Genomic DNA, 27,717 nt, shown 5'->3' with positions numbered 1-27,717 from the left:
TTTTTTAAAATTATTTATTTTTATTATTTTTTTCGATTTTAATTTTATCTTTTCTTTTATTTTTTTTTAGTTCGTTAAGTAATAAAAAAATAAAATAATTAAATTTTAATTTACCTTGAATTATTAATTTTAGGAATTCTCCATAACCTATTATCGCGTCTCTAATTTTTTGTAAATCAAAATTCCCTAGAGATGTCTTTGTGAAAAATATCATCTTTCCTTTTTCACAAAAAATTGCAACCAGACGATTTTTATATAAAAAAAAATTAAAATACATTTTCAAATGGACGATAGTTCGGACGATAATGAATCCAATTCCATTCTCAAAAAGCAAAGGTAATAATTTCTTTAGGATATTTACCTTGTAATTAAGTTTTATATTTACCTTAGATCAACAAATTTTATTTTGGTTTTTTACATTTTATTTTTAGTAGCTATCGTTTTACTTAACATCTCTTTCTAAATGATAAAATAAATTTGATAAGGGAAAAACTTTATAATTTATTTGTAAATGCAAGATTGATTCTAAATCTTTTGCCAAAAAAATAATCATATTTTGAAATTAACTTGGCCAAACGATTTATAATTCTTTCCAACAATTTTATAAATAGATTATTTTAAATAAAATTATCTTCCACTCCATATCCCCCCCCCCCACATATTCACACATGGATTATGGATTTTAAGTTTTTATCAATATATATTACTCATTTTTTTTCTTCTCTCTAATCAATCAATTACAATAATTAAAATATATATATGATTTTATATAAAACTATTGAATAGTTTCACTCAAACTCGTTATGATTATTGAAAAAAATTTTCCTTTTGTATTTTTTTTAATGACCATTATCCACATGCATATGTGCTTCTGTTATTGTGATATTTTTTGTTAATGGTTTTTAACATTTTTATACTTAGACTGAGACTGACAATGAAAAACAGCTGAGGACGCCATTTCGATTACCCATATCATTAAAAAAACGAGAAGCTAATTTATTCCTAATGTGACAAAACTTTATTTAAGAATTGCCTGATCACCGAGATAATAAAAAAAGCAAGTTATCCATTTAATAGTAGTCTTTAACGCGAGAATAATTTTTATATGGACTACCAAAATGGCCGGTCCAGTTGATTTGCATTCAACGACGCTTTTCTAATGCATTATTGTGAATGCATCGTCAGTCTAGGTATTATTATATGTCATTGTTACAGCTCTAGTATCTTTCCTAAAATATTTGATAATGTTATAGTATCTTTATATAGATGTGACTTAGAAAGGTTAGAAACCCTGCCTAAGCCCGCAGAAAAACTAACTAGCACCAGGTAAGTGTTTTTAAGGGGGGGGGGGTGTGAAAAATTCGAAAATAGCACTCTCATCAAGGTTTAGCAAGATTAAGTTGAAAATATTATTTTATTGTGCACGTGACCGAAATTCCGAATCAAACCGTATTATAACAACGGTGTTTTTGTTAAGTTTTGAACAGTCCCTTTTTTAACTTATTTTATTATTTTTATTTTTTGTTGTAATGTTAAATGGATAAGGTATCTTAATAAATTTTTACGCGGTTACCTTTTGCGTTTGGCGTTTTTTTTTCTAAGATTTTTCTTTAGGCATAAGAAAAAAGACATACCTTTTTTTTCTAAAAAAAAAAGAAAAATAAATATTTGAATACAACAGTTATGAGAATTCACCTCACCCCCCCCCCCCCTCTCATCCCTTATATTTTTCTTAAAATTGCAAACAATATAAGATCGTTATTAACTTTTAATATTTTTGAAACATTCTAGTCAAATTTTCCAGTAAAAATACATGTTTTATAAGAATAAAATAGCTATTAAGAGAAGCCAAAAACATTTACAATCCCCCCCCCTCCCATTCCGTTCCATCATATTCCTAAGAAAAATTAGAACGCATCGCATCGACTTGTTCGAATGTCTATGATCTTGCGTGGAAAAGTTATAAACTAATATATATTTTTTTGAAAAAAGTTAATGAATTCAAATTTAAATCACGTGTCTTCGATGCCGATGTTCAGTAGTTATTGAATCTCCTATCAATACCATATGCATTGATTTTAATAAAATTGTATCAACTTAAATATTAAATCAGCTAGTGAGGCCATTTTGGTTTCCCTTAATAATATAAATCATTTATATTACAATTTCGTGATAACTTATTAAAAATAAAATTTATCAGACTTTCATTTATTTATAAAAATTGATTTCTATGGAAAAAATGGCGTCACCAGCTGATTTATATATCATAATGTCAACGACGCTTTAAAATGCAATTCATATTGAATCTTCTTTCTAGGAAGGAAGGAAGGAAGGAAGGAAGGAAGGAAGGCAAATATTATTATAATGTCACTCAACAATACAAAAGGAAGGGTGTAGGATTCATACTTCCGGATAAACGGAATCTTTATTTTTGTTCACGTCAATATAAAAAAAATGCATCCTCCATTTTTGTTTATTATAGATTCAGAAGGAGGATGAAATACAAGTTAGAGATTTTAGGAAGCAGAGGAATGAAGAGAAAAATTTTTTTAAAAAAAGAAAGGAATGAATAAAAATACAAAAGTAAAAAGAAAAGAAAAACAAAAAATAAAACTAAAACAAAATAACGGGGAAAAAAAATTAAACCTAGATCCAAAATTACAAATTAAACAATTTTTTTTTTCTCTTCTTTTATAAAATTAATATATTTACTTTTTATTTAAGTAATTATCACCTTCTATTTTTTAATATAATTTTTTTAATTTTTTTTAAAAGGTCATATTTAATTATCATTTTTTGATTATAAAAATAAAATAATATTTATATTTTTTGATAAATTTATGTTTTAAAAATAATTTTAATTCTTTTCATAGTTATGCTAATGACGTTCCCTCTTCTTTTTATCAAGAGGAAGCACATCAAAGTTACCTACTATTAAATAAAAAATCAATTTTTTTCTCGAGGATGTAAGTGGTGGGAATTTTTGGGAATATTTTTAAATGATTATCCTTTTTATAAATCACACGCTCACAAAATTAATTTTTTTTTTACTTAACAATTCGAAGCCAATAATAAGAAATTACGTATTTCGTAAACAGTTAATAATTTATTCGAAAAAATTTTTGATATAAATTAAGGCAATAAAAATGAATAAATAAAAGAAAAGAAAAAACCGAAATGAAATGAAAGAAAGAATAAAAAAAAAGAGAAATGAAAAATATTTAAAAAAAAATGTAATCATATTAATATTACTCTGTAATTAATGCTTTGTTTGTGTACATTGAAAGCAATGCGATATAGATAGTTCAGACGTATGGTTTATTCTGTAATTTAAGTATCTTACTATTATTCCGCTTACTATAAGCCTTAGATTGCCATAGCAGCTCTTAAAAACCGTGGCCCTTTCCAACGCGTACTTTTTTTTATAACGCTAAGGGGAAATTTATATTTTTCAAATATCGGCTGGTTAATTTTTTTTCTAAACTTCTCTTGTGTGTCTCTATAAAAGATTTAAAAGACAAGGGAAAAGCTGGCTAAGATGACCTTTTAGGGTGAACATTTTATCCGCTTGACCGCTCGCCGCCTTAAATAATATATTATATATTCTATTTTTGGGGTATAATATTATATTGATGATAGATTGATGGGTGTCATTAAATGAGAATTTGTATTTATATTCAATAAACAATTTTTTTTAACGGTTGAAAATTTTTTTTTTTCTAATGGATGGATGGATGGATAGGAATCTTTGTTTTCGATAAAGTGTCTTATAGCGGACCGCTATTATTTAAGAAACTCGATTCGGTCCCAGCTGCTTCATTCGTAAACTTTTTTTGCTTCGTTTATTTATTATTAGATTTAAAATTTCAAATTATTGTGTTTTTTTTTTCTGACTATTTCATAAGTTGAAAATGATTTTCCTCGCTCTTCTCTTCTCTTCTCTTCTCTTCTCTTCTCTTCTCTTCTCTTCTCTTCTCTTCTCTTCTCTTCTCTTCTCTTCTCTTCTCTTCTCTTCTCTTCTCTTCTTCTTCTCTTCTTCTTCTCTTCTCTTCTCTTCTCTTCTCTTCTCTTCTCTTCTCTTCTCTTCTCTTCTCTCTCTCTTCTCTTCTCTTCTCTTCTCTTCTCTTCTCTTCTCTTCTCTTCTCTTCTCTTCTCTTCTCTCTCTCTTCTCTTCTCTTCTCTTCTCTTTTATTTTCTTTTCTAGTTTATTTAAAGTTAAAATTTTTTTTATCGCATATTTTTTTCTTCTTTTTTTTTTACTTGTTTTTAAAAAAAATTTTTTTTTAAAATGATAACAAAATAAATGAACCTTGAATATTTAAGGCTAATTTATTTTGCCATGCTTAGCAAAACCTTGAATTTATATCCAAAAATGATTTTATAATTAATTTAAAAATCCAAACCATCGTAAAATGAAAGTTAAAAGTTGGACCGGACCTTAAAAAGGATCAAATGATCCAAGTTTTTAACATCTAGGGTAGGTTGTAGCGGGGCGTTAAAATATAAATTAAGAATTTAAATATGAAAAAATCCGGCCCTAGCTTGAAAACGGAAGTTTCCAAAACAAAAACTGGGCTCTCCTTAGAAATTTAATTTCCGGTCTCATTGTATATATTTTAAAAAAAATACTTAGTTTTTTTGTTCTCGAATCCTATTTCCAATCTCAAAAAATTCTTAAAATCATATTCGAGATAAATACAATTACTTTAGGCTCTAAGTAGAGATCTGCAAAAGTAGGCCCAGCCCGGGCCCGAACCCGGCCCTAATATTTTTTTTGAAATTCGGGCCGGGTTGTGTCGGGCTTTGGAAATTTTTTTTAATATCTAAATTTATCAATTTTATGTTAAATTTTTAAATGTAAAATAAAAATATTGGATTTTATTTATAGAAACTAGACACCATATAACATACATATATCATTTATTTTGAGTAATTATAAAAATTCATTTCTATATTTACGTAAATTCGGGCCGGGCCGGTAAATTTTTTAAAAAATATATCGGGTTCTGGCCGGGCCGAGCTTGAAAAATTAGGCTCGATGCAGATCACTAGCTCTAAATTCTAAAATATCAAAAAAATTACGATTTTGCAAAACTTTTGAAATTTTATAGGAAAAAAAAAATATATAAGCCTTTTTTAATATAAAAAATTAGAACACATATCCTAATTACTAAAAAATTGTGAAAATTTAAAACATACGCTTTTCTCATTAAAAAATGTTTAAAACTTTTGAAATTAAGAAGAAATCTATTTTTGGGCGTTTTAATTTCATCCAAGAAAATTATGCCATTTTGTGATTTATTTGATTTGTAAAAATATGATTAATTAAAAGAGAATGATTTTTTTTTAAGAAGAAAGATGATGCTTGAAGGATTTAGGATTTGCATTTTGGAAAAATAATTTTGAGTTTAATTATTATTGATGAAAACTTAATAGAATAATTAAAAATTTATATTTTTAAAAAGAATTATATTCTTTAATTTGTTATGGATTAGGCTATCTTTTATTTTTTGTTATATGATTGGTTGATATTTTTTTGTCATATGATTGGTTGATATTTTTTTTGTTAAATGATACTTTTTAATTATCGAAAACAATTGGTTGTTTATTTTTACAGATATTTATAAAATTAACGAGAAATCTATTTTTGGGCTTTTTAATTTCTTTCAAAAAAAATTATGCACATAAAATATAATTAATTATAAGAACTCGGTAAAAATGAGTCGACAAGAATATTTTTTAAGAAGAATCTTTTTTAAAAATATTTTTTAAGAATTTTTAAGAAGAAAATTTTTTAAAAATATTTTTAAGAAGAAAATTAAAATATAAAATCAAATGAGAAGAAAGTTGCTTGAAGGATTTGGGATTTGACATTTTGAAGAAATAATTTTTGAGTTTAATTATGATTGATATGAAACTTGATAAAATAATTTATATTTATATTTTTAAAATGAATTATTTTGATAGAGAATTTGTTATGGATTGGCTATCTTTTATTTAATTTACACGTGTCTTGTGATTGGTTTAATTAAAATATTTTATTTTTTTAAATATTACTTATCAGAGTTGTTAAAAGATCTAGATACCTGTATCTAGATATAAAAATGTGGTATCTGTATCTAGATAGATTTTTGATTAAATAATCTGTATCTAGATATTATTTTAGACGTTGTATCTGTATCTAGATACATTTAAAAAGTATCTTTTAACAACTCTGTTACTTATTATCGAAAACCATTTTGTTAATTTTTATTTACAGATAATTATTTTTTTTTAATTTTAATTTTTTTTAAAAAAATGATGAATTTTTTTTAAGATTTAATTTTTTTTAATAGTGAGTATAAATGTTTTAAAATATTTATTTAAAGATAATATTTTTTTTGTAGACCCGATTAATAGAAACATAAATGGCCAGTCCTTAGAACGTCTTTGGCCCGGCGTCAAAACAAAATATTATTAAATCTGGTAGTGTTGTTAAACGACTCGTTTTGAGCCGCTTTTTTTACACAACGGCTAGCTAAATATTTCACCTAGAAAAATATTAAGCAAACCCGAAGATTTTGCTCATGAAAGGAACAAAGCTTTAGACATATTATCAAAAATGTCGAGGCTTAGGCAATATATTTCTGGCTAAAATATTGAGTTTGCCGTCTAAAAAAATCGCTTAACAACACCAAAATCTGAAGAGGTCCCAAGTTTAAACGCAAGAATACATATCAAAATATATATTTATTTAAAGATGGTAGAAAATATAACCTATCGAATATCTTTAACAATGTTGTAATTTCCTATATTATAAAGGTATAGAGAAAATATATCTTGTTATATAACATTTTTTATATTTTAAATTTGAGAACTTTCTTTCTTTCTTTCTTTCTTTCTTTCTTTCTTTCTTTCTTTCTTTCTTTCTTTCTTTCTTTCTTTCTTTCTTTCTTTCTTTCTTTCTTTCTTTCTTTCTTTCTTTCTTTCTTTCTTTCTTTCTTCTTTCTTTCTTTCTATAAAATTAAACCTTAGGGAATTTGGTTATTGCATTTTTTTAAAAATACTATTATTTTGTCATTAGTAGATTATGAATCATCGATTATGGGGAACAAAGTTCGCTGAATTACCTAAAATTGTTATGGGGCAATGACTTATTAAGCGATATGTGTAATAATTTTCAAAATTGTCTATAAGGCGGGTATGCTGGCTGTAATGATTTGACTCGATTTTTTAAAAACGGCTGACTCAATATTTTATCCAGAAAAGATCCGGCGCCAAAATGAATTCGGCAAGTTCTTCAAAAAAAACCTTCGATTTGCTTAAGTGCTAAGAAAATAAGATTTTAGAAATAGCTAGGGACCCCGAGGGAACCGTAACGAATCGATAAACCGTTATATATATCCGAACCATAACCGTAACCGAACCGATATTATTTTTTGGAGGAATAAAAAGAACCTTTATAAAAAACAAACCGGTTTAGTTTTTATATTTTAGAAATGGAAATAATTTGAATATCCAGAATTATATAAACTTACTCTTATAGTACTGGCGGTTCCCGCAACACAAGTTTCTGAAAGGGCTTTTTCGGGGCTAAAATTTGAGTTATCGTCACATCACAACGAACAAAAAGGAATCCATTTCTATTAGAAAATAGATTACTTATAAGTTCAAATAATATATTTAAATGAGTTATTTCGAATCTTATATATTTTTTTTTATATGTAATTCATAGATGCTTATAATAATAATAAATTAGAAGATGGTTGTTGCGTAAAGAACCTTTATAAATTTTTATAATTAGCTGAACCGAACCGAACCTTTATAAATTTCTTCTTAAGAACCGTAACCACAAAACGTAACCATTATAATTTTTTACATACTTGGGGTCCCTGGAAATAGCACTAAAGATATCGATCTAGATTAACCGATAGAAAAAACACCAATCTGTTTGCACGTGTGCCTGTATAAACAGGTTATCAGGAATATTGGGTTTATCATAAATAACCGGAAATGCTAACACCATCTAGTGAGGAATTACACTAATAATGCAGTATAACAAAAAAAACCGCCTTTTATTTTATTTTTATACCAGCCGTCCTATTTAAGTCACATTAAATACCAAAAAAAAAATTAGATTGAGAATGAGAATTTGATATATAATTTAATTCTCTCAACTAGGAAAATCGATTTTTTTATATATATATTTGAAAATTAAAAATATATATTCTTTCTTATTTTCATCAAAAAAAATCAATATATAATAAAAAAAAATTTTCTATTTTAATGAAAAAATTGTTTTTAAAAAATTTAATAAAAATAAAATACATTTGAAATTTGAAGACCCTAGAGGAAGTTAATTGCCTTAATAGGTGTCATAAGTTTAACATCATATTTTTTCGCAAATTTTTCTTTAAAAAGGAATTAATTATCTTAGATATAGATATAAAATTGTTATTGATTTTGGGAATTTATTGAGTTTCACTTAAATTTAATTACTATTTTTTTTAACCATTCTTAAAAATGTTTTTTTAAAAATAAAATATTAAAACATTAAAATTAATTTTATTCTTTTTTGATTTTTAAAAATTTTTTTTTAAATAATAGCCAATAAATTTATCAAAAAAAATCAAGTGTTAAAGGATCTAGATATAAAAATGTGGTATCGGTATCTAGATATTATTTTAAACGATGTATCTATATCTAGATGCATTTAAAAAGTATCTTTTAACAACTCTGCAAAAAATACGCTTATTTCTAAACCTCCCTATTAAATATTGCAATATTTGGCATAGCATTCCAAATTAACTAAATTTTCCAAGAAACATATTTGAAGAATTGCCTCAGGAAAGATCAATAGGTTAAAAAGGAGGTATGAATCTTTCGAAAACTTTAATGAAAATGAATGAAATAAACAATTTTAAATATAAAAATAAAAACATGTCCAAAAATAAATTATTCTAAAAAAATTTTTTTTTTGTTTTATAAAATTTCAAAAATTTTCTAAAGTTTTAAAACTTTTTTTAAAATGGTTTTTGGGACACAGGCTACAAAATAATTTTTTTTGATCTTTTATGGGAAGAATTTTTTTCCCTAAAATCTCAAATCTTTGTGTTTTTTATGCATGAAAAAAATCTTTAATGATTAAATATTTTTTTAAAAAAATAGAATTACTTTTTCCTTAATATGTTTATATAATTTATTAATATTATTTATTATTTAATTTCTAATTTTTCTTTTATCTTTTTATATTTTATTCTTTATTTTATTTTATATTTATTTTTTTTACTTTCTTTTTATCTTTAAAACGGCAATGAATGATAGATAAATATTGATAAAATATGTAAATTTTAAATCGTGATTCGTTGAACTCCTCCTTCCTTTTAATTCCCATTCCCTTATTTTTCAAAAATAAATATATATAAAAAAAATTTCTCTTTAAAACTTTATATAATTTAAATTTATTGTTATTTTTTAAAATTTTAAATATTTTTGGTTTAGAATTTATATTTTTACTTTTTTTTGTTGAAATGATCATTTGTCACCTTTGTACAAAGAAGCATAGTGAATTACTTTCAATTGACCCCCCCCCCCATTTTCTCCTCCCACATCCCAAACCTTAAATGATCTAGTGGAAAAGACTTAGAGTAGAGAAAAGTTACTTTCTGACTATGAGAAATCCGCCTACCCTATTTTGGGTGTTTTATAAGTTTAATCTAACATTTTATTGTCACAGATGTTGTACTCATATTTTCTCACTTAGAATACGACGGATGCGGAAAACGCTTCGCGGTTCCTTTCATGATGGTTTATCACAAATTATATTTTTAAAATGATTGACATCTTTAGATAATTTTCTTTTCTTTATATTATAATTATAGCTCATATATCTGCAGGCTCCTTACCCTAATTTGTGTTTTTTTTTAAAATATGTTTTTCTTTTAAAAAAATTTATATAATTATACTTATTAGATATAAAAATTTAAAACATATAAAACCAAACTGATTAAAATAATAATGAATAACATATTAAGTAACGATTAACTTAAAAAGTATCGTACTACTTTAAATACGTTAATTTTTTTTAGAATAATAAAGTTTTTTACATGATTATTTTTTTATATAAGTTATACGAGTTTAATCACGAGATATTACAATATTATATTTTTTTATAATAATTTATTATGAATTATTTACATATTATAACCTTCAGAATATTTTATATTAAAATAAAATTAAAATTATTTGTACAATTGAAATTAAACCTGCCAGGGTCAAAAGTTTGCCCTGAACCGGTTTTGAAAAACATTATTTTCAAACCCGGTCCGAATTTAAAAAACCGTTTATGCGCCATCCGGTAAAGTTTTTTAAAAGCCGATCCGGATTGTTAAAATCGTATCAGACAGGCGGATTCCAGACTCGACCTGCAGAAACTCTGATTAGATTTAAAATAAGATCATTTATGTACTACCGGAGAATAACCTATATTCATACACGCATATACTTTATTCGATTATTTTTGCTAAATATTTTATATATATAATATAATCATAATCCTATTTTTAAGAAATAAGGTCACCGTCGGATATCGATTTCAGAATTTTATTCCCCCCCCCCCCCCACAAAATATAGACGGGCATCGTGCTGGCTGAGCTTGATTCCTGACATATGAGCAGTTGATGAGTGGAATGGTTTATAATGAGTTCTTTAAAAAAAAAAAATTTATATATCAAAATAATCTTATTTTTTTTGGTTAAATATATAAATGAGACAAAATAGAGCTTTGAAGATGTTTAAAAATTATAAAATTATAAAAAAAAAATGATATCAAATGTAAAAAGGTTGTTTGTTCCTCGTTCTTATCCATTCCTTAAATAACCTTGTCGGGTTCAAGTTGAATTGTATCGATTATTTTTAAGTAGCTTATTACAGTTACATTATTTTTAAAATACAAAAGTTAACTTGATTAGAGCGACTTAATTTCGCAAAAGTAAAGTTAAAAATTATCATGAATTTTATTCTTACGAGGATTACTTTTTCTATTTATAAAAAAATTGATAAAGAACAATTACCCTGACCTACTGAAAAAAAAAACAATTCCTTATCTTTTATTGTGTTACCAATCGAATTTTAGATTGAAAGTCAGAGGGTGGGGGGTGGGCGGAACAAAGGGATTTTTACGCTCCTGTTCCATTCACGTTCCGACCCAAAAATATGCGCGTCTCGCATCCCGATACGCATTCTTGAATTACTATTATTTCTAACGTAAAATTTTATTTTCCTTTGGGTATGAGGAAGACAGGAGAGTGATATTTGGCATTTCATGACATTCGAGTATATAACCTATCAATCAGATGAAGAAAAAAAACGATTTTACCAATCATTCCCTTTCCTATAAAGCCTTTTTGAATTTTAAAAAAATAATTTTCTAATTTAATTATTTTTTATTTTTTTAATCTGCGTTTTTTCAATTATTTTTTTCTTTTGTTTTTAAATTAAAAATTTTTTTTTTTTTAGTTTTAATTCTGTATAATGATTATATTTGTACCCATCCTATTATCTTGTGTTGATTGTAATTTGGGGAGCTTAATTTCAATCTCTCTTACTTAAAAGGCCTATGTGTCCTAAATCTGGTTTAAAAATTCGCAAAAATAAAACTTTCAGAAGTTTTTAAATTTTAACCAAATCGTATTTTAAAATTTTGATATTTTCTAAAATTCTCCTTAGGACATGTTTTTATTTTTATATTTAGAAACAGCTCATTTCCTTTTTTATTCGTTAAATTTTCCAAAGTTTATTAATTATATTTTTGATATTTAGGACACAGCCTAAGCCAAATATAGAGAACGATTTGGTAAAAAAAAATTCTTTCATTTTTTTAAACCCTAGCTAAGGAGATATGCATGCAGAACCATCTTAAGTTTTGATGGACATTTATACCTTGATATGTTATTTGCTTACGAAAAGTTAAATCAGCTTTCTTTGATTTTTTTTTGAAACACTACCTAAGATATGCATCATAACACCACAACCATCCCAATTTTTTTCCTTGGACAGTTATATAACTAAAATGTTATTTTGCTTAGGAAAAGTAAATCAGCTGTATTGGACATGTTAGATTTCTTTCCAAAAAACTAAAATAAAATTTTTTTTAAAAAAAATCATCCAATAAAGTTTATTTTTTTTGAATATATTAATTAATTTATTTTTAATTATTAATTAATTAATTATTAAAACTAAATCAACATTTTATATTTACAAATAAATAAATATCATCTCGAAATAAAATGAATAAAATTTATAAAAAATTACCGCCCCATAGTGCACACAAATTGAGCGTTTCCGTTTTGCACTAATTTTTTAACGAAAAAAAAACGTAACGCGTCCCTCGTTTAAATTTGAGGTTATCTATTTTATTAATTAAACCGTCGATTCAAAATTAATAAGTTCTAAAGAAAAAAAGGATGTCTTTGAAAATTATATTATCGTCTAATTTTTTTCTAAATATTCCTTTTTCAGGATTATAAGTAAGTTATTTGTATTACATTTTTAAAATGGTTGCTAACGCCAAACACACGTTGCCGTTTGAAATGCATTATTTACGCTAACGCAGCGTTTGAAACGCTCAATTTGTTCGCACTATTATTATAAATCATTTTAATAAACTTTTCAACCATCCCCAAAACTAGAATTATACAGCCAATAGCCATCGTCTATCCAATCCAATAATTAAGTATAATAACCAAAATAAAATAATTGTTTAGGAGCTCATTTATAGTAAACGCGTTATGTTCAAGCGTCGCGTTATTACAAAATTAAGCCAAAATAGGTTATAATATTTGTAGATATGAAGCGGTTAGTTGCGATGAAGTTGATAAAGAAATATTTGCGATACGATTTATAAAACTAATGTCGAATTCGATTGAATAATAAAAATAATTATCTTCCATTTTAGCTTTTATCCTAAATTTATCTTTAAAATAAAAATGAATCGGCTGTCATAACGCCGCGTTCAAATAACGCAACGCTCGAAGATAACGCCTTTTTACTATAAATTCATCCATATAAGAATAATATTTATTTATTTTTTTACAAGGTTTACAAAAAAAATATATTTACAAAATCTGCTAATCTACTTTAGTCCACTGATAAAAAAAAAATACTCCTGTGAGATTATTAATACCATTATTATTCTCACGAATTTAGACGTAAAGGTCATAATATATTATATTTTTTAAAAAAATAATATTTATAAATGGTTTAAAATGTAACTTTTTGTAATTTTTAAAAAAGTTAAAACCATAATTTTTTTTTTGTATCTTAAATTTATTAAGACAATTTTTAACTCTTATATTTTGTGTTATAAGTTCCTTAATATATATATATTTTTTAAATATTTATAAATGGTTTAAATGTAACTTTTTGTAATTTTTAAAAAAGTTAAAACCATATTTTTTTTTGTATCTTAAATTTATTAAGACAATTTAACTCTTATATTTTGTGTTATAAGTTCCTTAATATATATATTTTTTTTAAATATTTATAAATGGTTTAAAAGTAACTTTTTGTAATTTTTTAAAAAGCTAAAACCATAATTTTTTTCGTATCTTAAATTTATTAAGACAATTTTTAACTCTTATATTTTGTGTTATAAGTTCTAGATGCGAAAAGTTTAAAAAAAAATATAGAAAATTTATGAGGGAAGCGTAGATATTTTAAATTTGATCAATATCTTTTTATTTTTCGCTGTTCATCAAATCACTACTTACTTTGTTAATATATAAATTAAAATTAAATTATCATGAATTTGTGTGAATTTGTGTTAATATTCACGAATTTCCCCTTCCTGTTGTGACTATCCTTGAAAATATAATGATATCACGTGTTGTTATATATACGATGTTTCTTTGTGATATACAATGATAGTTTTTTAATATGTTAATAAAATTAGCATAATATTTTATGCAGTTTAAAATTTTTATAAATCGTGCCAAAGAAAGAAGTGGGGAATAAAAAAAATGTAGAAAGAAGGTCAAAGAAAGAAAGAAGAAAAAAATGAATGGAAGAGTTAAGACTTAACGAATGGAGGAAGGATTGAATAACTTTTAATAAGATAATTATATAAATGTTACACAAACAACTATAAAGAACAAACATAACGAAAATTCGCGGTATTAGTCCAATTCGCCCCGTTGGACCCAGAGAATTTTACTCCTGGGAGGGGGTATGACGAAAGATCATTATATAAATTGGTAGGAGGGGGGGGGGTAGTTTTGATTATTTAGTATGAAGGGTAGATGGTAAGATTTTAGAGATAGATGAAATATGCATTGGCTTATCTTAGAGATACAAGTTTCTACTTAGCTATTTTTAAAATCATCTCTTACCGTTACATTTTTTTAGAGCTTCGTTACTCTATAGCTCGTTTAAATACGACTAAATCTAAAAATGACCACCTAATGTGCTATTTAATTTACCTTAAAAACAGCTGATAGGATTTGTTGTATTTTTCTTAAAAAAAATCAAAAGGGCGGATTTTGTATTTGTACATTTTTTTCGTGGGTAGATAAAAAAATTTGGACAAAATTTTGTACAATCAATTATCAGCAACCAGTTCCGTTGAGAGTGCGACAAATTTATTTCCCCCATTCCAGTTTGCTGCCTTGTAAAATGATTTCAAAAAATAAATAACGAGAAAGCGAACAGATGTTTGATATCCATCATATGCGGCTTATTCGATTATAGGAAATCGATATAATTTATAAATTTTCGAATAACAATCGGTCTCCTGGCCCAGACGTTACAATATCTGTCAATCACTTACAACTCTAAGCCACGATAATATGATCTCCTTCCCCACCCCTCACCCCTCACACTCCTTTAAGCGAAAAAAAAAATGAAATTCAAATTAGTTGATAAATATTTCTTTTTGTGCTTCTTCCCTTTATCTTCCTTTGATTTCAATTTACCATGTTGCCTTATTGGCAGAAGCGCCTAGTATTTATTCAAAGGTGGTTTCAATGGCATCCATCATAACATTGCTCTGCATCCGAAGCTGATTTATCTTTCTGAATCAAGATGCACTTCTGTCCTACGTTTTTTTATTTGACTGGCAGTTATATCCTCCTAATGCATCTTCGCTTACCAAACTCAATCAGCTTCGGATAGCGTTGTTAAACGGATCGATTTTAATCGATTTTTAAAAACGGCGAACTCAATATTTTATCCAGAATAATACTGTGCAAGTCTGAAATAGTTTTCTCATAGATGACACAAAGGTCTAGTACAACCTATTAGCGAAATATCAAGATTTAAGCAATATTTTTTTTCTGGCTAATATATTGGTTGAAGTTGTTTTTTTAAATAAAAAACAATGTGTTTTTTTTAACCAAAAAATCCCTAATTATAATAAAAGAAAATATTTGAGATATGAAAAACAAAAGAAAGTGACTTTTGAAATATAATAATAATAGAAAATTAGGCTTACATTTTCTTTCCCCTCAATTGCAATGTAATGCATTTTTAGTAATAAAACATGTTTATGTTGTAGAAAACTTCGCTCTGATTTATATATTAGCACTCAACCCTTCACCGGGCACGGTTCCCGGTCGCAAGGGCGAAAGAACTTATCGGGGAATATTAGAGAAATCTCCATTTTTTATAGCGATTTTGTCAATATTATTTCCCCTTTCGACCTCGCACTTCCCGTCCCCATCCTCACCTAACCACTATAGTTTTTTTTAAAAAATTAATGAATATAAAGTTAATAGTTTTCTATGAATTTGTACTCCAAGAAACTCTAATAAAAGAGGAAAAGGTTTTATTTTTTTAAGTATCGCCTCTCCAAAATTGTAACTTTTAAATTGAACGTTTACATTTTTAAAAAGAAAAACAATTACGCTATGATTCTTCTATAAAACCAATAAAAGGAAAATATAAATTTTTTTTCTATTTTTTTATAAATGTTAATAATTTTATAGATAATTTTATTTATATCGATTTAATTATATGTAAACTAGTGATCTGCATCGGGCCTAATTTTTCAAACCCGGCCCGAACCCGAAATTTTTTTAAAATATTTGGCCCTGCCCGAACCCGGTTATTTTAAATAAAATTTAGCCCGGCCCGAACCGGGTACGTGCCGGGCCTAACTTTGCAGATCTCTAATATTAACCGGTATAAATTTTGGAATTTTTCATAATATAAATTAATGCTGGATTCAAAAGTTAAGGGCAGAATTTTTTTGAAATTCATAAAATATGTATATTCTTAACATGGCGGAAATTGGAGATCTGCAATTCGGGCCGGGTCGGGCCTTAGAAATTATCTAAATTTATCAATTTTATGTTGAATTTTTTATGTAAAATAAAGATATTAAATAAATCCGGGCAGGACCGGCGAAATTTTTTTAAAAAAAATTTCGGGTTCGGTTCGGGCCGGAAACTTAATCAAAAAAATTTCCGGCCGGGCAGGGCTAGAATGATTAGGTCCTATGCAGATATTTCCGGTAAAATCAGATTCGCGCTCAAAAAAATTGATTTAAAGTTAGAAAAGTAACCACATTGCCGGAAAAAAACACATTCCCGCTAACATACATATATATATAAAATTTGGATTTTTTAGAAAAAATTAGGCAAAAAAAAGATTCAATTTGAAAGAGCCTACTCAAAAAAAAATAATCTTTGAAGAATTATTTCGAAGAGAATTTCTTCAAATTCTGCTAAAAAAAAAATTTTAAGGCCCGGCCCGGATTTTTTCAAAATATTTTATATTCAATCATGGCGGTTCCAAGTATTTGGTTTTAAAATATACGGCCCGGTTTTGCCCTAAATCCGGGTCGGGCCTGCAGATCTCTGATATATATATATAAAGATGGTTTATTTCCACTGTTACCACCAATAGCGAACTCTTTTTTTTAATATATCTAAATGACATAATGACCAATGAGAAAATTTTTTCTTTTAAAAAATAAATGTCATAAAAAGACAAAGGTCATGGATACCAAAAAAAAAACCACCTTAATTTTATATATTTTATTGTTGAAAAACATTTTTATTTTTTTACAGGTGTTAATAATAGTAATAAATAATTTTATTTTCATTTATTCATTCATTTATTTATTTTTTTTAAATCTGTTTTTAATTATTTATTAAAATAATTTTTGACGATTTAAAATATTTTTTTGTAGTTTTTTTTTTAAATTTAAAATTATTTGAGACCTTTAAATTCTAAAATTAATTTTGGTTTTTTAATGGAAACCCTTACTGTTATAATTCGATATCTGCATTCAAAATATTCTCGGAATTCCTCTAAGGTTTCCCTTAGTTAGATTTAGTGTTGTTGCTAACTCAGAATTTTAATCCAGAAAAATATTACTCAAGCCCTGAATATTTTACTCCATAGCAATGACAATGACATATACCTAATTTGACGATGCATTCATTAAAAGTGTACATCGACGAAAAACAGCTGGAGACGCCATTTTGATTACTCATATTATTAATAAAAATTTGTAAACGAGAGATCTATTTATTCCTATATCTGACGCAATCATCGAGATAATAAGGAAGCAAGTTATCAATTTAATAGTTAGTTTTTAACGTGAGAAAAAATGGCGGTTCCAGCTGATTTGTATTTAACGACGTTTTCAAATGCATTGTTATATGTCATTGGCTCATAGATAGCACAAAGGTCTCTCGAGGGCTTTAGGCAAATATTTTTTTTGGCTAAAATATTGAGTTAGCCGCTTTTTAAGAATCGGCTCAAAAACGAGCCTTTTAACACCACTAGGTTAGATTCACATTCAAACTAGAGGTCTGCAATGGGCGAATTTTTAGCCAAAAAGCCCGTCGCTATGCTCGCCCTAAAAAATATTAAAAATTTACCCGCCCACGCCACACGTCCGCCAGAAACGCTGGCGGGCTAAAAATCCGCCCAATGCAGACCTCCAATTCTCACGCTATAAATTTTATATTAAAAGTTTAAAAAAAACAACTATATTTTAAATAAACTTTTAAAATGGAGTATTATATAATTTTTATTTTGTTCGTAAATGTCGGCATCTTTCTTTTTAATACAAAGGTTAAAAAAAAAATAAATAAATAATAATTAATCATACAAAATATTTATTTTTTTTCTTCCTCTTTTTACAAAGAATTTAAAAATGACTAATGATGTTAAATCACCTAACTTTGACCAATTCCAATATGGCGTGGTCAAGAATATCCCCTAAAAAAATTGACTTTAAACGTTTAAGTTTAGCCTAGAGACTATTTTTTTTAAATAATTAAAACTGGGCTAATCCGTTTTAGAGCCTTACCAAAGTTAGATGGTTTAACAACGATGACGATTTTTCCTCTCCTTACCGGAAGGAAGGAAGATTACACCTATTTAGCATTGTTGAAAAAGCCCGCTACGGGTGGATTTTTTAAAAAGACTGACCGATTAAGGTTATAACTTAAAAAAACATTATATTAAGCCCCGGAGATTTTAGCTCATAGCTGGCAGAAACGCTTGGACATCTAATCGCCCTAAATCTTGATGCCTTACAGAATATTATTTTAGCCAAAAATCTTAATGGTTATCCACCTGAATCGTCAAAATCGCTTCATTTGAAGAACTCAATGATCTTAGCCAGAAAAATTAAATATTCCTTAAAGACCTCGAAATTTTGCTAACCTTTTTGTGCCGATCTCTTAGCATATTCAGCCTCGGGTAAAATTTTTCTGGACAAAATACCGAGTTAGTCGATCTTTAAAAATGGTATCGAATGGAGCCATTTTGCGTTTACACCCGCATTTACTATCGCCTTTTACCACGTGTTACAACGGGATTTTTTTTATCTGGAATTTATATATAATATCAAAATCCAATTACAGAAAATAAGAACTGAGAAGACGAAGATTAAATTTAAAAAAAAAAAAATTAGAAATAAAGAAAAAAAAACATAAGAAAAGAAGAAAAAAAACGGTAAAAAATTGAATCAAATCAAAAAATAATATAAATGGAAAAAAAGCCAATTTTTGTAAAATTATTTCTTTTTATATAATATATTCTCCCGCTTTTCGCATATAACGAACAAAGTAATATATATATATATTTTTTTAAAGATTTTCATTAAAATGCTATAAATCATGAATAAATATAATAAACATATGCGTTTGGATTTTACAAAAAGAAATTATCAGATGAAAATCATGAATTTTACTCACAAATAATTGAATGGTGTTGGTTGATTACAATACCATTAGGTTTTTTTATTTTTATTTATTACTCTTCTCTCTTATCTTCCACAGCATTTAATATCCTCCTTTTATCCATTTTTTTAAAAAAAAATCACACTTGGCGTCGAAATTTATTCCAAAGCAGATCTCCACCATAAGCGTAACAGACACCAGGCCTTGCGGGGCGGAAGCCCCATAGGCTAAATTTTTGCGGATACGGAGGCGTTTAAAGTTTTGCTTCAAATCATGTAAATTTTGGCGGGGGCACCCAAGTTTTAGCGTTTCACCTCTGATCATTTAAACCTAACGATAACAGTGTTAGGATCTAGACAAAATATCAATGAAATAAAATGGTCTACTTAATGTTACAAGTCACCACCAGTGGAAAATTTAAATTTTAATAAGATTTTTTTGTTCTCTCTCCCCCCCCCAAAACCGCTATTAAGGATTACACAGCTAATAACTAACCTTTATATATGCTTTCGAATCAATAATCTTATAGGAATATTTCGTGATTCGACTTTTTGGAGGCCCTATTAGTTATCTACATCGGGCCTAATTTTTCAAGCCCGGCCCGGCCCGGCTCGAACCCGATTTTTTTTAAAATAAATTTACCGGCCCGGCCCGTATTTAAATATAGAAATTAATTTCCTTTTAAAAATATTGTAATTACTCAAAATAAAATATATATGTCATGTGGCGTCTAGTTTCTATAAAAAAAATCGCATATTTTTATTTTAAAATTCCAAAGCCCGACCCGACGCCCGTTCGGACCGGGCCGGGTTCGGGCCGGGTTTGCAGATCTCTAGGCCTTATATCCATTAACTAAAATTTTTTCATAAAATCAAAATTACTAAAGCTATTTTTAAAGTTTTCCGAAAAAAATTGAGGAAGAGAGGGAAAGCCAAACGGATACTTTTTATCAAATTTTTTTTTTTTTTTAAATTTCAATTTTTATAAAAATCGATTTAAATTAAATTTAAAAATAGAATTATTTCCGTATTTTCCTTGGGGAAAATCTATATAAAAAATACTAGATATTTCCGACTGGCTTGGACAGGCAGAGGCGATGTAGCAGACTTACCCCAAGTAAAATTTACTACATGTAGATGTATCCAATGATGGTAAGGAGCCCATTAAAATTTTTGTCGGGTACACCCAATGACACATAAATACTGACCTATTTATGGGCTCCACCCAGGTTTATATCTTAGACAAAAATATTAAGATTCCAAACGAAACCTGGAACACGAAAAATAAATCACTTTTTTTTAGAAATCGTGGTTAGATAAAAAACCCAGTTGTCAAGACCGGTGAACAGGTCTTGATTTTTTTAGTCGACCTGACCGGGGTTTTTTATTTTTCATCTCATTTCGCCAATTTTTATTTTTGCCGAGCTGGCTATCGGCTAGTGCGAAGCGATTTAACAACTGATGTAGAAGACTTACCCCAAGTAAAATTTACTACATGTAGATGTATCCAATGATGGTAAGGATCCCATTAGAATTTTTGTCGGGTACACTCAATGACACATAAATACTGACCTAGTAGTCATACTATTAATTTGTTAAATATTGAAGTTCGGCTGTAATCAATTTGATTGGATGTTAGTTAAAAAAAATGATTTTTAAATTTCGTCTAAAATGCCTTTTGCCACTTTTTAAATGTATTTTATAAATGAATCAATCATCATTATAAGGTTGATATTAATGTGATTGGGTGGTGCACCTTTGCAGATAAAAAAAATTCTTAACCTGAAAAAATAAATTGTCCATTATTTTTAAGATTGCGAATAATTAGATTTGAAATATAAAAAATAACATTTTTATCCTATATATAAAAAAAAGCCCTAAAAAAATATATTATTGACCTCCTTCTAAGGGGTTAATTTTGGATTCATTAATTTTTATTTCAAAATTTATTAGTAAAAATTAAAGTATATCAATTTTTTTCATTTATTTAATATATTCAAAAAAAAAATAAAATAAAATATAATTTCTTTAAAAATAAAAGTAATAAATAATTAATTAATTATTATTTTTCTTGGCATCAAAGAAAGAGTTGTTAAAGGATCTAGATACAAGTGTATCTAGATATAAAAATGTGGTATCTGTATCTAAATAGATATTTGATTAAAATGTTTGTATCTAGATATTATATTAGACGATGTATCTGTATCTTTGATCCATTTAAAAAGTATCATTTAACTATGAGATGAGTAGTAGTGTTGTTAAAAGGCACGTTTTAAGCCTATTTTTTAAAAACGGATAACTCAATATTTTGGCCAATTTCGATAATATACCGTCGGCCTAGAATTGGAGTGCTCCATCTGCGCTAATGTTTAAAAAAAATGAGAAAATCAAATATAGGAATAACTTATTGATCAATTTTGACAGTGTCAAAATTGGGAATAAAGTATTATCCCACTTCTAACTCAAAAATTTTGAAAATGTCGAGTTGGAGCACTCCAATTCTAGACCGACGATATGTCTAGAACTTTCCTTCTATGAGCAAAATCTTCAGGCTTGCCTTTGCATAATATTTTTTTTCTGGACGAAATATTGAGTTTGCCGTACTTAAAAATCGTCTCAAAACGAGAGCCGAGACGAAGAGCATATTTTTTTCTTTCTTCTTAGAAATCTGAAGGAAAAGAGAGAACCAAGACCCGGATATATTTGAAAAATTTTTTAAAGAAATGAAAAGAAAAGATAAAGAAAGAAAGAAAAATAATTAAATATAAATATTCCTTTTAAAAAAAAATTAAACAGATTGGGAAATTTTAAATAACTAAATATTTATATTTCCTTCTAATTTTTAAATTTCATCAAATTTCTCTCTTTCCCCCCTAAAGGGAATATTCGCCAAAAAGAATATTTTTTTTTTATAAAAATTCATCTAAGGAATCAAATCAACTCCTATTTTCTGTGATTTTGACGTGATTGGATCATCTCCAATGAATGACATATAATAATATCTAGACTGACGATGCATTCATAATAATGCATTTGAAAGCATTATTGAAATGCAAATCAGCTGGACCCGCCATTTTGGTGACCCACAGTAATTATTCTCGCGTTAAAAACTACTATTAAATTGATAACTTGCTTCCTTAATATCTCGAGATCAGGGCAATTCTTTAATAAAGTATGCGTCAGGCATAAGAATAAATTGGCCTGATATGGGTAACCAAAATGGCGTCCCCAGCTGTTTTCATTGATATACACTTTTAATGAATGCTATCGTCACGTCAGTCTGATCATCTCTCAATATTTTAATTTGATTTTAAGTAATGGCCACTCACAAATTTTTTACCGATATAATGTTATTTACCGATTCGATATTTTTATGATTTATTAACCATCTATTATTCGAACCGATGTCATAAACAATAATATTAATATTTTCAATTTAAAACTATCTTACTAACTTTCACACAAATGATTTAGGTGGTGTATTTTCTATTTTTTTTTATCTCATAGATAAATGTTTTAATTAATTTCTAAGAAGCTTCTTCAGGGCGTGTCCAGGATTTTGCTAAAAGGGTGGTGGGGTGGGGGAACACAAATGGGTGAATTTTCTTTTCCATTTTTGTAGACCTTTAAGCTAAGATTTTTATAGAGATAATTAATTTTTACTAATTTTTCTTTCAAATTATTCCTTACTAGGGATGGGGAGTGCGTATAGGGAAAATTCTTATTAGCTTAAAATGATATTTACAGGATAAAATGCTATTGATCAGCTGGCAGAAGACGTAGTAATATCTCCAATTTGTGCCAGTGTTTAATCAGTTGTTTTTTTTTGGAAGAAGTGGCGCAGTCGCCGCCAACAACGCGAGCCTTCGTAGGCGAGCAGAATTACCATTTATATATAGAAGGAAATAAATCGCGATAGGCATTAGCGAAATCTATTTCAAGGAATTTTGTTCTGGCGATCGTTTGAGAGATATATGCGGGTTACGTAGGCGGCAAGTTGATTGAGGCTTGGTAGGTGAGTCGCGACATTTTTGTTTTTATATCAGAGGATATTAGTTTGGTAATTATCCTTCGAAAGATAGCTCCGATTGCTATTGGTCGTATGTCTTCAAGTAGGTTTTTCTAAGGCAAGTAGTTGTAACCCCCTTCCCCCCAAAAAAAAACATTGACCCTTTATCTGAAGGTACGGAGCCTTGTCAATCACTAAATTGTTCAGATTCTATAGGAAAATTAGATGGATGCCATCATTACCAGCGGCTGTGTCGTGATGAAAGGATAAAATAGATTTTCTCTCTTCAGTTGGATTGGCCTAATAAAGGCTTGAGCTAATGTTGTCATTTATTGGAGTTTCGCTGGAAGGGCGACTTGGAGAATATTTTAGAAACTAGAAAATCATATATGGGTTAAAAACAAAAGCTAAACAGTATTTTTATCTAAATTATGAAGCCTATAAATAAACCAATCATATTATTCGAATTTAAAAAAACCTTATGCGCATGTTCAAAAAACCTATTATAAATTATCGTTTTACCAAAAAATTATCTAATTATCTACATTTTATTTTGCCTTTTTTAAAAAAAAAATATTTATTGATCGTCAAAAAAAAAACGAACAAAACACACAATTTTACATTAAAAAAAATGTTTTTTATTAAAAAAATTATTTTTTTGTAATTTTTTGTTCGTAAAAACTTATCTATTCCTTATAATTTTTAACAATAAAAGATGTAACCGATGTCATTTACTCGTATTAAATTAAACTGCTTCGAGAGTATTTTTTCTTTTTTTAAATAAGCAAAAATTTGTCTTTGTGTCACTTGCCGCCAATTATTATTTTTTCGATCTCTTTTCAAAAACTACAACTGTTTTGTTGAAAATCTTATTTTCCTCGTTTCCTGAATATATCGGAATATTATCTACCTTAAATATTTTTTAAAAAAAAAACTCTTTAAAAAGTGTATCATCTCGTGCTGCTCACGTTAAACGAAGACGCAATTTATCCGCAGAATCAGCGGAGACTAGATTAGGACACCAAAATCCCCGTCACGACAAAGGCTGTAATTCTCGCTTGGTCATAGATGAGGATAACGATAAATCATCAGTAACCAGCGATGACAGCGAAGATGACGACATTATCGCCGGTAAACAACCCACCAAGACGAAATCAAAGAAACTCCCGTTAACAGTCAACGATCCTCTTGTCGGTAACAAATACTCCCCGAAACAGAAAAACGTTTCTAATATGCCCAATCACGAGAACAGAAGCAGTGGTGGTAATAGAGTCAATAACAAATCCCTCGATAAAAATGGCGGATCTGGCAAGAAAGGTAACGGCCGTTCTTCTTGGGATTGCACCATATGCACCTTCAAGAATGCCAACAACACCTTCACTTGTCAAATGTGCGATACACGAAAAGGAACTTCTACACGGTAAATTTTTTGATAAAATACAATATTTTTCAGAGTTTAAAGTTAACCCCTAGCAACCCATAACCAGACATTCTTTTTAGATTTGGGTCTCTAAAAACTGGGGATTGACAACGAATCGTAGAACGGGTATTAACCGTTAACATTTATTAAATCTTAACCAAACCTGAATCCTGAAAAAATGTCGCATGAACTTAACCTTTAAAAATGCGCCTTAATAGGTTTGAACCCTTTGATATTTTAACTCATTTCTAAAGATAAATTAATAGTGAGTTTTGTGATAAATCAATATTTATTTTTATAAATATTTAACTCAGGTTAGCATTGTGTTCTCAATCATAATCCTTATATATTATACATTTTAGAAAGTCTTGTTAATGTTTTAGGGAATATTTTTCTTTACATAATTCTAACATGTTTGTACGTGAAAAGTTACCGGTTTTTAGAGGTTCAAACCGAACCGATATTATTTTTTTGGACCCGATCCGGAACCATAAACCTTTATTTTTAATGAAACCAGATATGAACCGATATTTGTTATACAGTTTGGATTCCTGCTAAGAACTAGCTGATTTCGAACTCGAAATCGGGTTCAGAAATTCTAAGCTCTATTTAGCGGGAATTTTTAATAGCAGAGACTTAGTCAGAACCGTTTTTCTGTCCGAAGGTATTCAGGGGATGGGCTGTCCATAAATCTTCCTCACTGTTTGGTCTACGTTCTCTATTCACTTCTTCCCATTTTTGAACTGACATTTACTTGTCGAAAAAGGTCAATTACGGCACATTTCAAATTTAATAGTTTCAAAAAAAATATATATAACACCATGACTATCTAAGGTAAATACATAAACCTGTAGAAATCATATCTAAGGTCTAAGGCTAAATTTGATTTTTTTTTCTTTATTTTAACGCTCCACGCGGATTTAAACTATTCACCCGCCATATGATTTATTGCGTAAAAAAGAAAATAATTTTATAATTCTTTTTCAAAATAAAATAAATCAGAAAACCTCGGTTAAGTACGCAAACATTAGCTCAACAGGTCTCGGCTGCGAAAAGCGTCAATCCTATTACTTCCGCTCTCGATTCTTCCGGGAAAGTTTCTTCGCCCTCAGACCTCGGCAAACGCGTGGATTTCGGTGCTATCGACAAATCTCCTCGTTCTCCCGCTATCGACAAAAAAACCAACGAGGAATCAAAAATGGGGCCTAACACTTCTGACGCAGTTATCGAAACTTCGGGCGGAATCGTTTTACCCGGCTGCCCCTCATCTCAAATCAAAGAGAAGGTCAAACCTAAAAAGGTTGATCGCGCTGATAACTTGGTCCACAAGGTAGGAGGGCAGAAGGAGGAGAAAATTATCGGTAAAAGAAAGTTGTCCGATAACTTCCATCATTCTTCACCTTTAATTATTCCTGTCACTACCGCCGACAAATCCATTAAATCTCCTCCCACGAAAAAAAAGGACAAAAAGAAACCGGCGTCTACACCGGATAGCGCGCTAAAACCCGCCCAGAAAAACTGCAAAAAAGTTGCCGTTAAAACAGCACCTAGCCCTGCTGATATAAACAATAATAATTTAATCATAAATATCGACAATAATACTACGGGAAAAACTAAATTCCCAGCCAAAAAACGCCCTAAATCTGAACCCAATACCAATTCGATACCCATTCCGAAAGATGACAAAAATTTCGCCGCGGCAACGAAAAAGGATAAAGAGCCCATTCTATCGTCCACCGTTAACTGCGACGATTTTGGCGGCGTCGGTATTAGCAACGATAACGCGGCAAGCGTTAAAAAAAGGAAAGGTCGAAAGCCCGGCTCTTGCAACAAGAAGAAAGTTGCCGCCAATTCTTTGCTGCTCTTAGCCACATCCGGTCACCTTATGATGGGGCCGAATCATAGCCATAACTCTTCGACATCCACCGATAATATATGTGCAAACCCTGCCCTTCGTGATGATATTTTTCGGTCGGATAATTATTGCAAAGAGGAACCAAAGATAGAAGAAAAATCTCAATCTCAACATCCACAACAATCTTCGAAAGTTGGCATTGTAACGCCTTTCATTAGAAATGAACACTCCACTAGTGAGTTATATTTCAATATAATCTTTACATGATTTCTCTGATCGGATATTTTTTTTAAAAAATTTCGTTTTCGATTTCCACCCGGATTTTTAATATTTTACTTCCGGAAAAACCCGGTTCGGCCCGCTGTTTAGATTTTTTAGAACAAAACCCGATCTTTAATCTTCTGAAATTTGTCATAAAATCTGGTAATAATTTGTTTTTTTTTATTTTTTAGAATCATCCACGATTCATCATTCCAAAAAACACCGTATTATATCAGGCCAAAGTGCCATCAACATTAATAAACCGCCAGACCTTAAGGATGTCAATAATTTTGATCCGCAACCTGGTAACAACCCGCACCCTAATTATTTCCCAACTACCCCACCCGTTATCCTAGATCTGGGGGCTTACGATGAAAATAAGGCCAAATCGCCCCATTCCTTCCTAGCCAAGCTCATGATGACGTCATCCGCTAACAGGGATACTTCCTCGCACGCCACCCTCGTTTCTTCTCCTCAAGTGCCGATCGCTTCCAACCATTTCGACCGTTTTATAAATTCTTGGAAAAAATTGGTAACCAAAAACGAAGAAATCCAACGTTCCTCCAATGGCAATAACTCCGATAATTCGCATTGCGCCATTGGTGACGAAAGGAGCGTCGATTTGACTGCCGGCCATGCCAGTAACCACGCGAAAACCCTCCAGCACCTCAAATATCTCGAAGACCATGATCCGAAATACCCCTGCGTTAATAATATTAACCTCCCCTACTCTCCAGATTCCTTTGCGTACCCGAATAAAAAAACGAATAACGTCGTTTCCGTTAATCGCGATAGAACGCGGCACACTCCCGCCGTTGTCAAGGGGACCACAGATTTTTCCTCCTTTTTACAACTTTTATAGGCCCACCTTTAACGTGTACAACATTAATCTCATGTCCAATAACAAGCAGCATAACCTTCACATGAACAACGCTATGCGGTCCTTCGAAGACTATTTTCGGAACAAGCCACCTTTCTATTACCCTCCCTCTTTTTTT

General features: G+C 28.9%; 1 protein-coding gene across 1 annotated transcript; it reads left to right on the top strand.

The window, feature by feature from the left end:
* The first annotated feature begins 35 nt into the window (after positions 1–35).
* On the top strand, positions 36–27,717 carry LOC135922156 (uncharacterized). The gene is made up of 4 exons (XM_065456584.1): positions 36–336; positions 24,130–24,603; positions 25,606–26,693; positions 26,911–27,717. Exons 1-4 carry the CDS (start codon positions 284–286, stop codon positions 27,579–27,581), a joined length of 2,286 nt encoding a protein of 761 aa, XP_065312656.1. The 5' UTR covers positions 36–283; the 3' UTR covers positions 27,582–27,717.

The sequence above is a fragment of the Gordionus sp. m RMFG-2023 genome, chromosome 1, assembly GCF_954871325.1.
Source record: "Gordionus sp. m RMFG-2023 chromosome 1, tfGorSpeb1-WG-v2, whole genome shotgun sequence".
In the NCBI taxonomy this organism is placed as follows: Eukaryota; Metazoa; Nematomorpha; class Gordioida; order Chordodea; family Parachordodidae; genus Gordionus; species Gordionus sp. m RMFG-2023.
The sequence above is the reverse complement of the archived record's forward strand: the minus strand, read 5'-3'. Positions and strand labels throughout refer to the sequence as shown.

Excerpts from the sequence above, each read along its gene's own strand:
- LOC135922156 (XM_065456584.1), top strand. The coding sequence starts at position 284 with ATGGACGATAGTTCGGACGATAATGAATCCAATTCCATTCTCAAAAAG. Across the intron at positions 24,604-25,605 it reads CGAAAAGGAACTTCTACACG|AAAACCTCGGTTAAGTACGC; the intron begins GTAAATTTTTTG and ends AAAATAAATCAG. Across the intron at positions 26,694-26,910 it reads TAGAAATGAACACTCCACTA|AATCATCCACGATTCATCAT; the intron begins GTGAGTTATATT and ends TTTATTTTTTAG.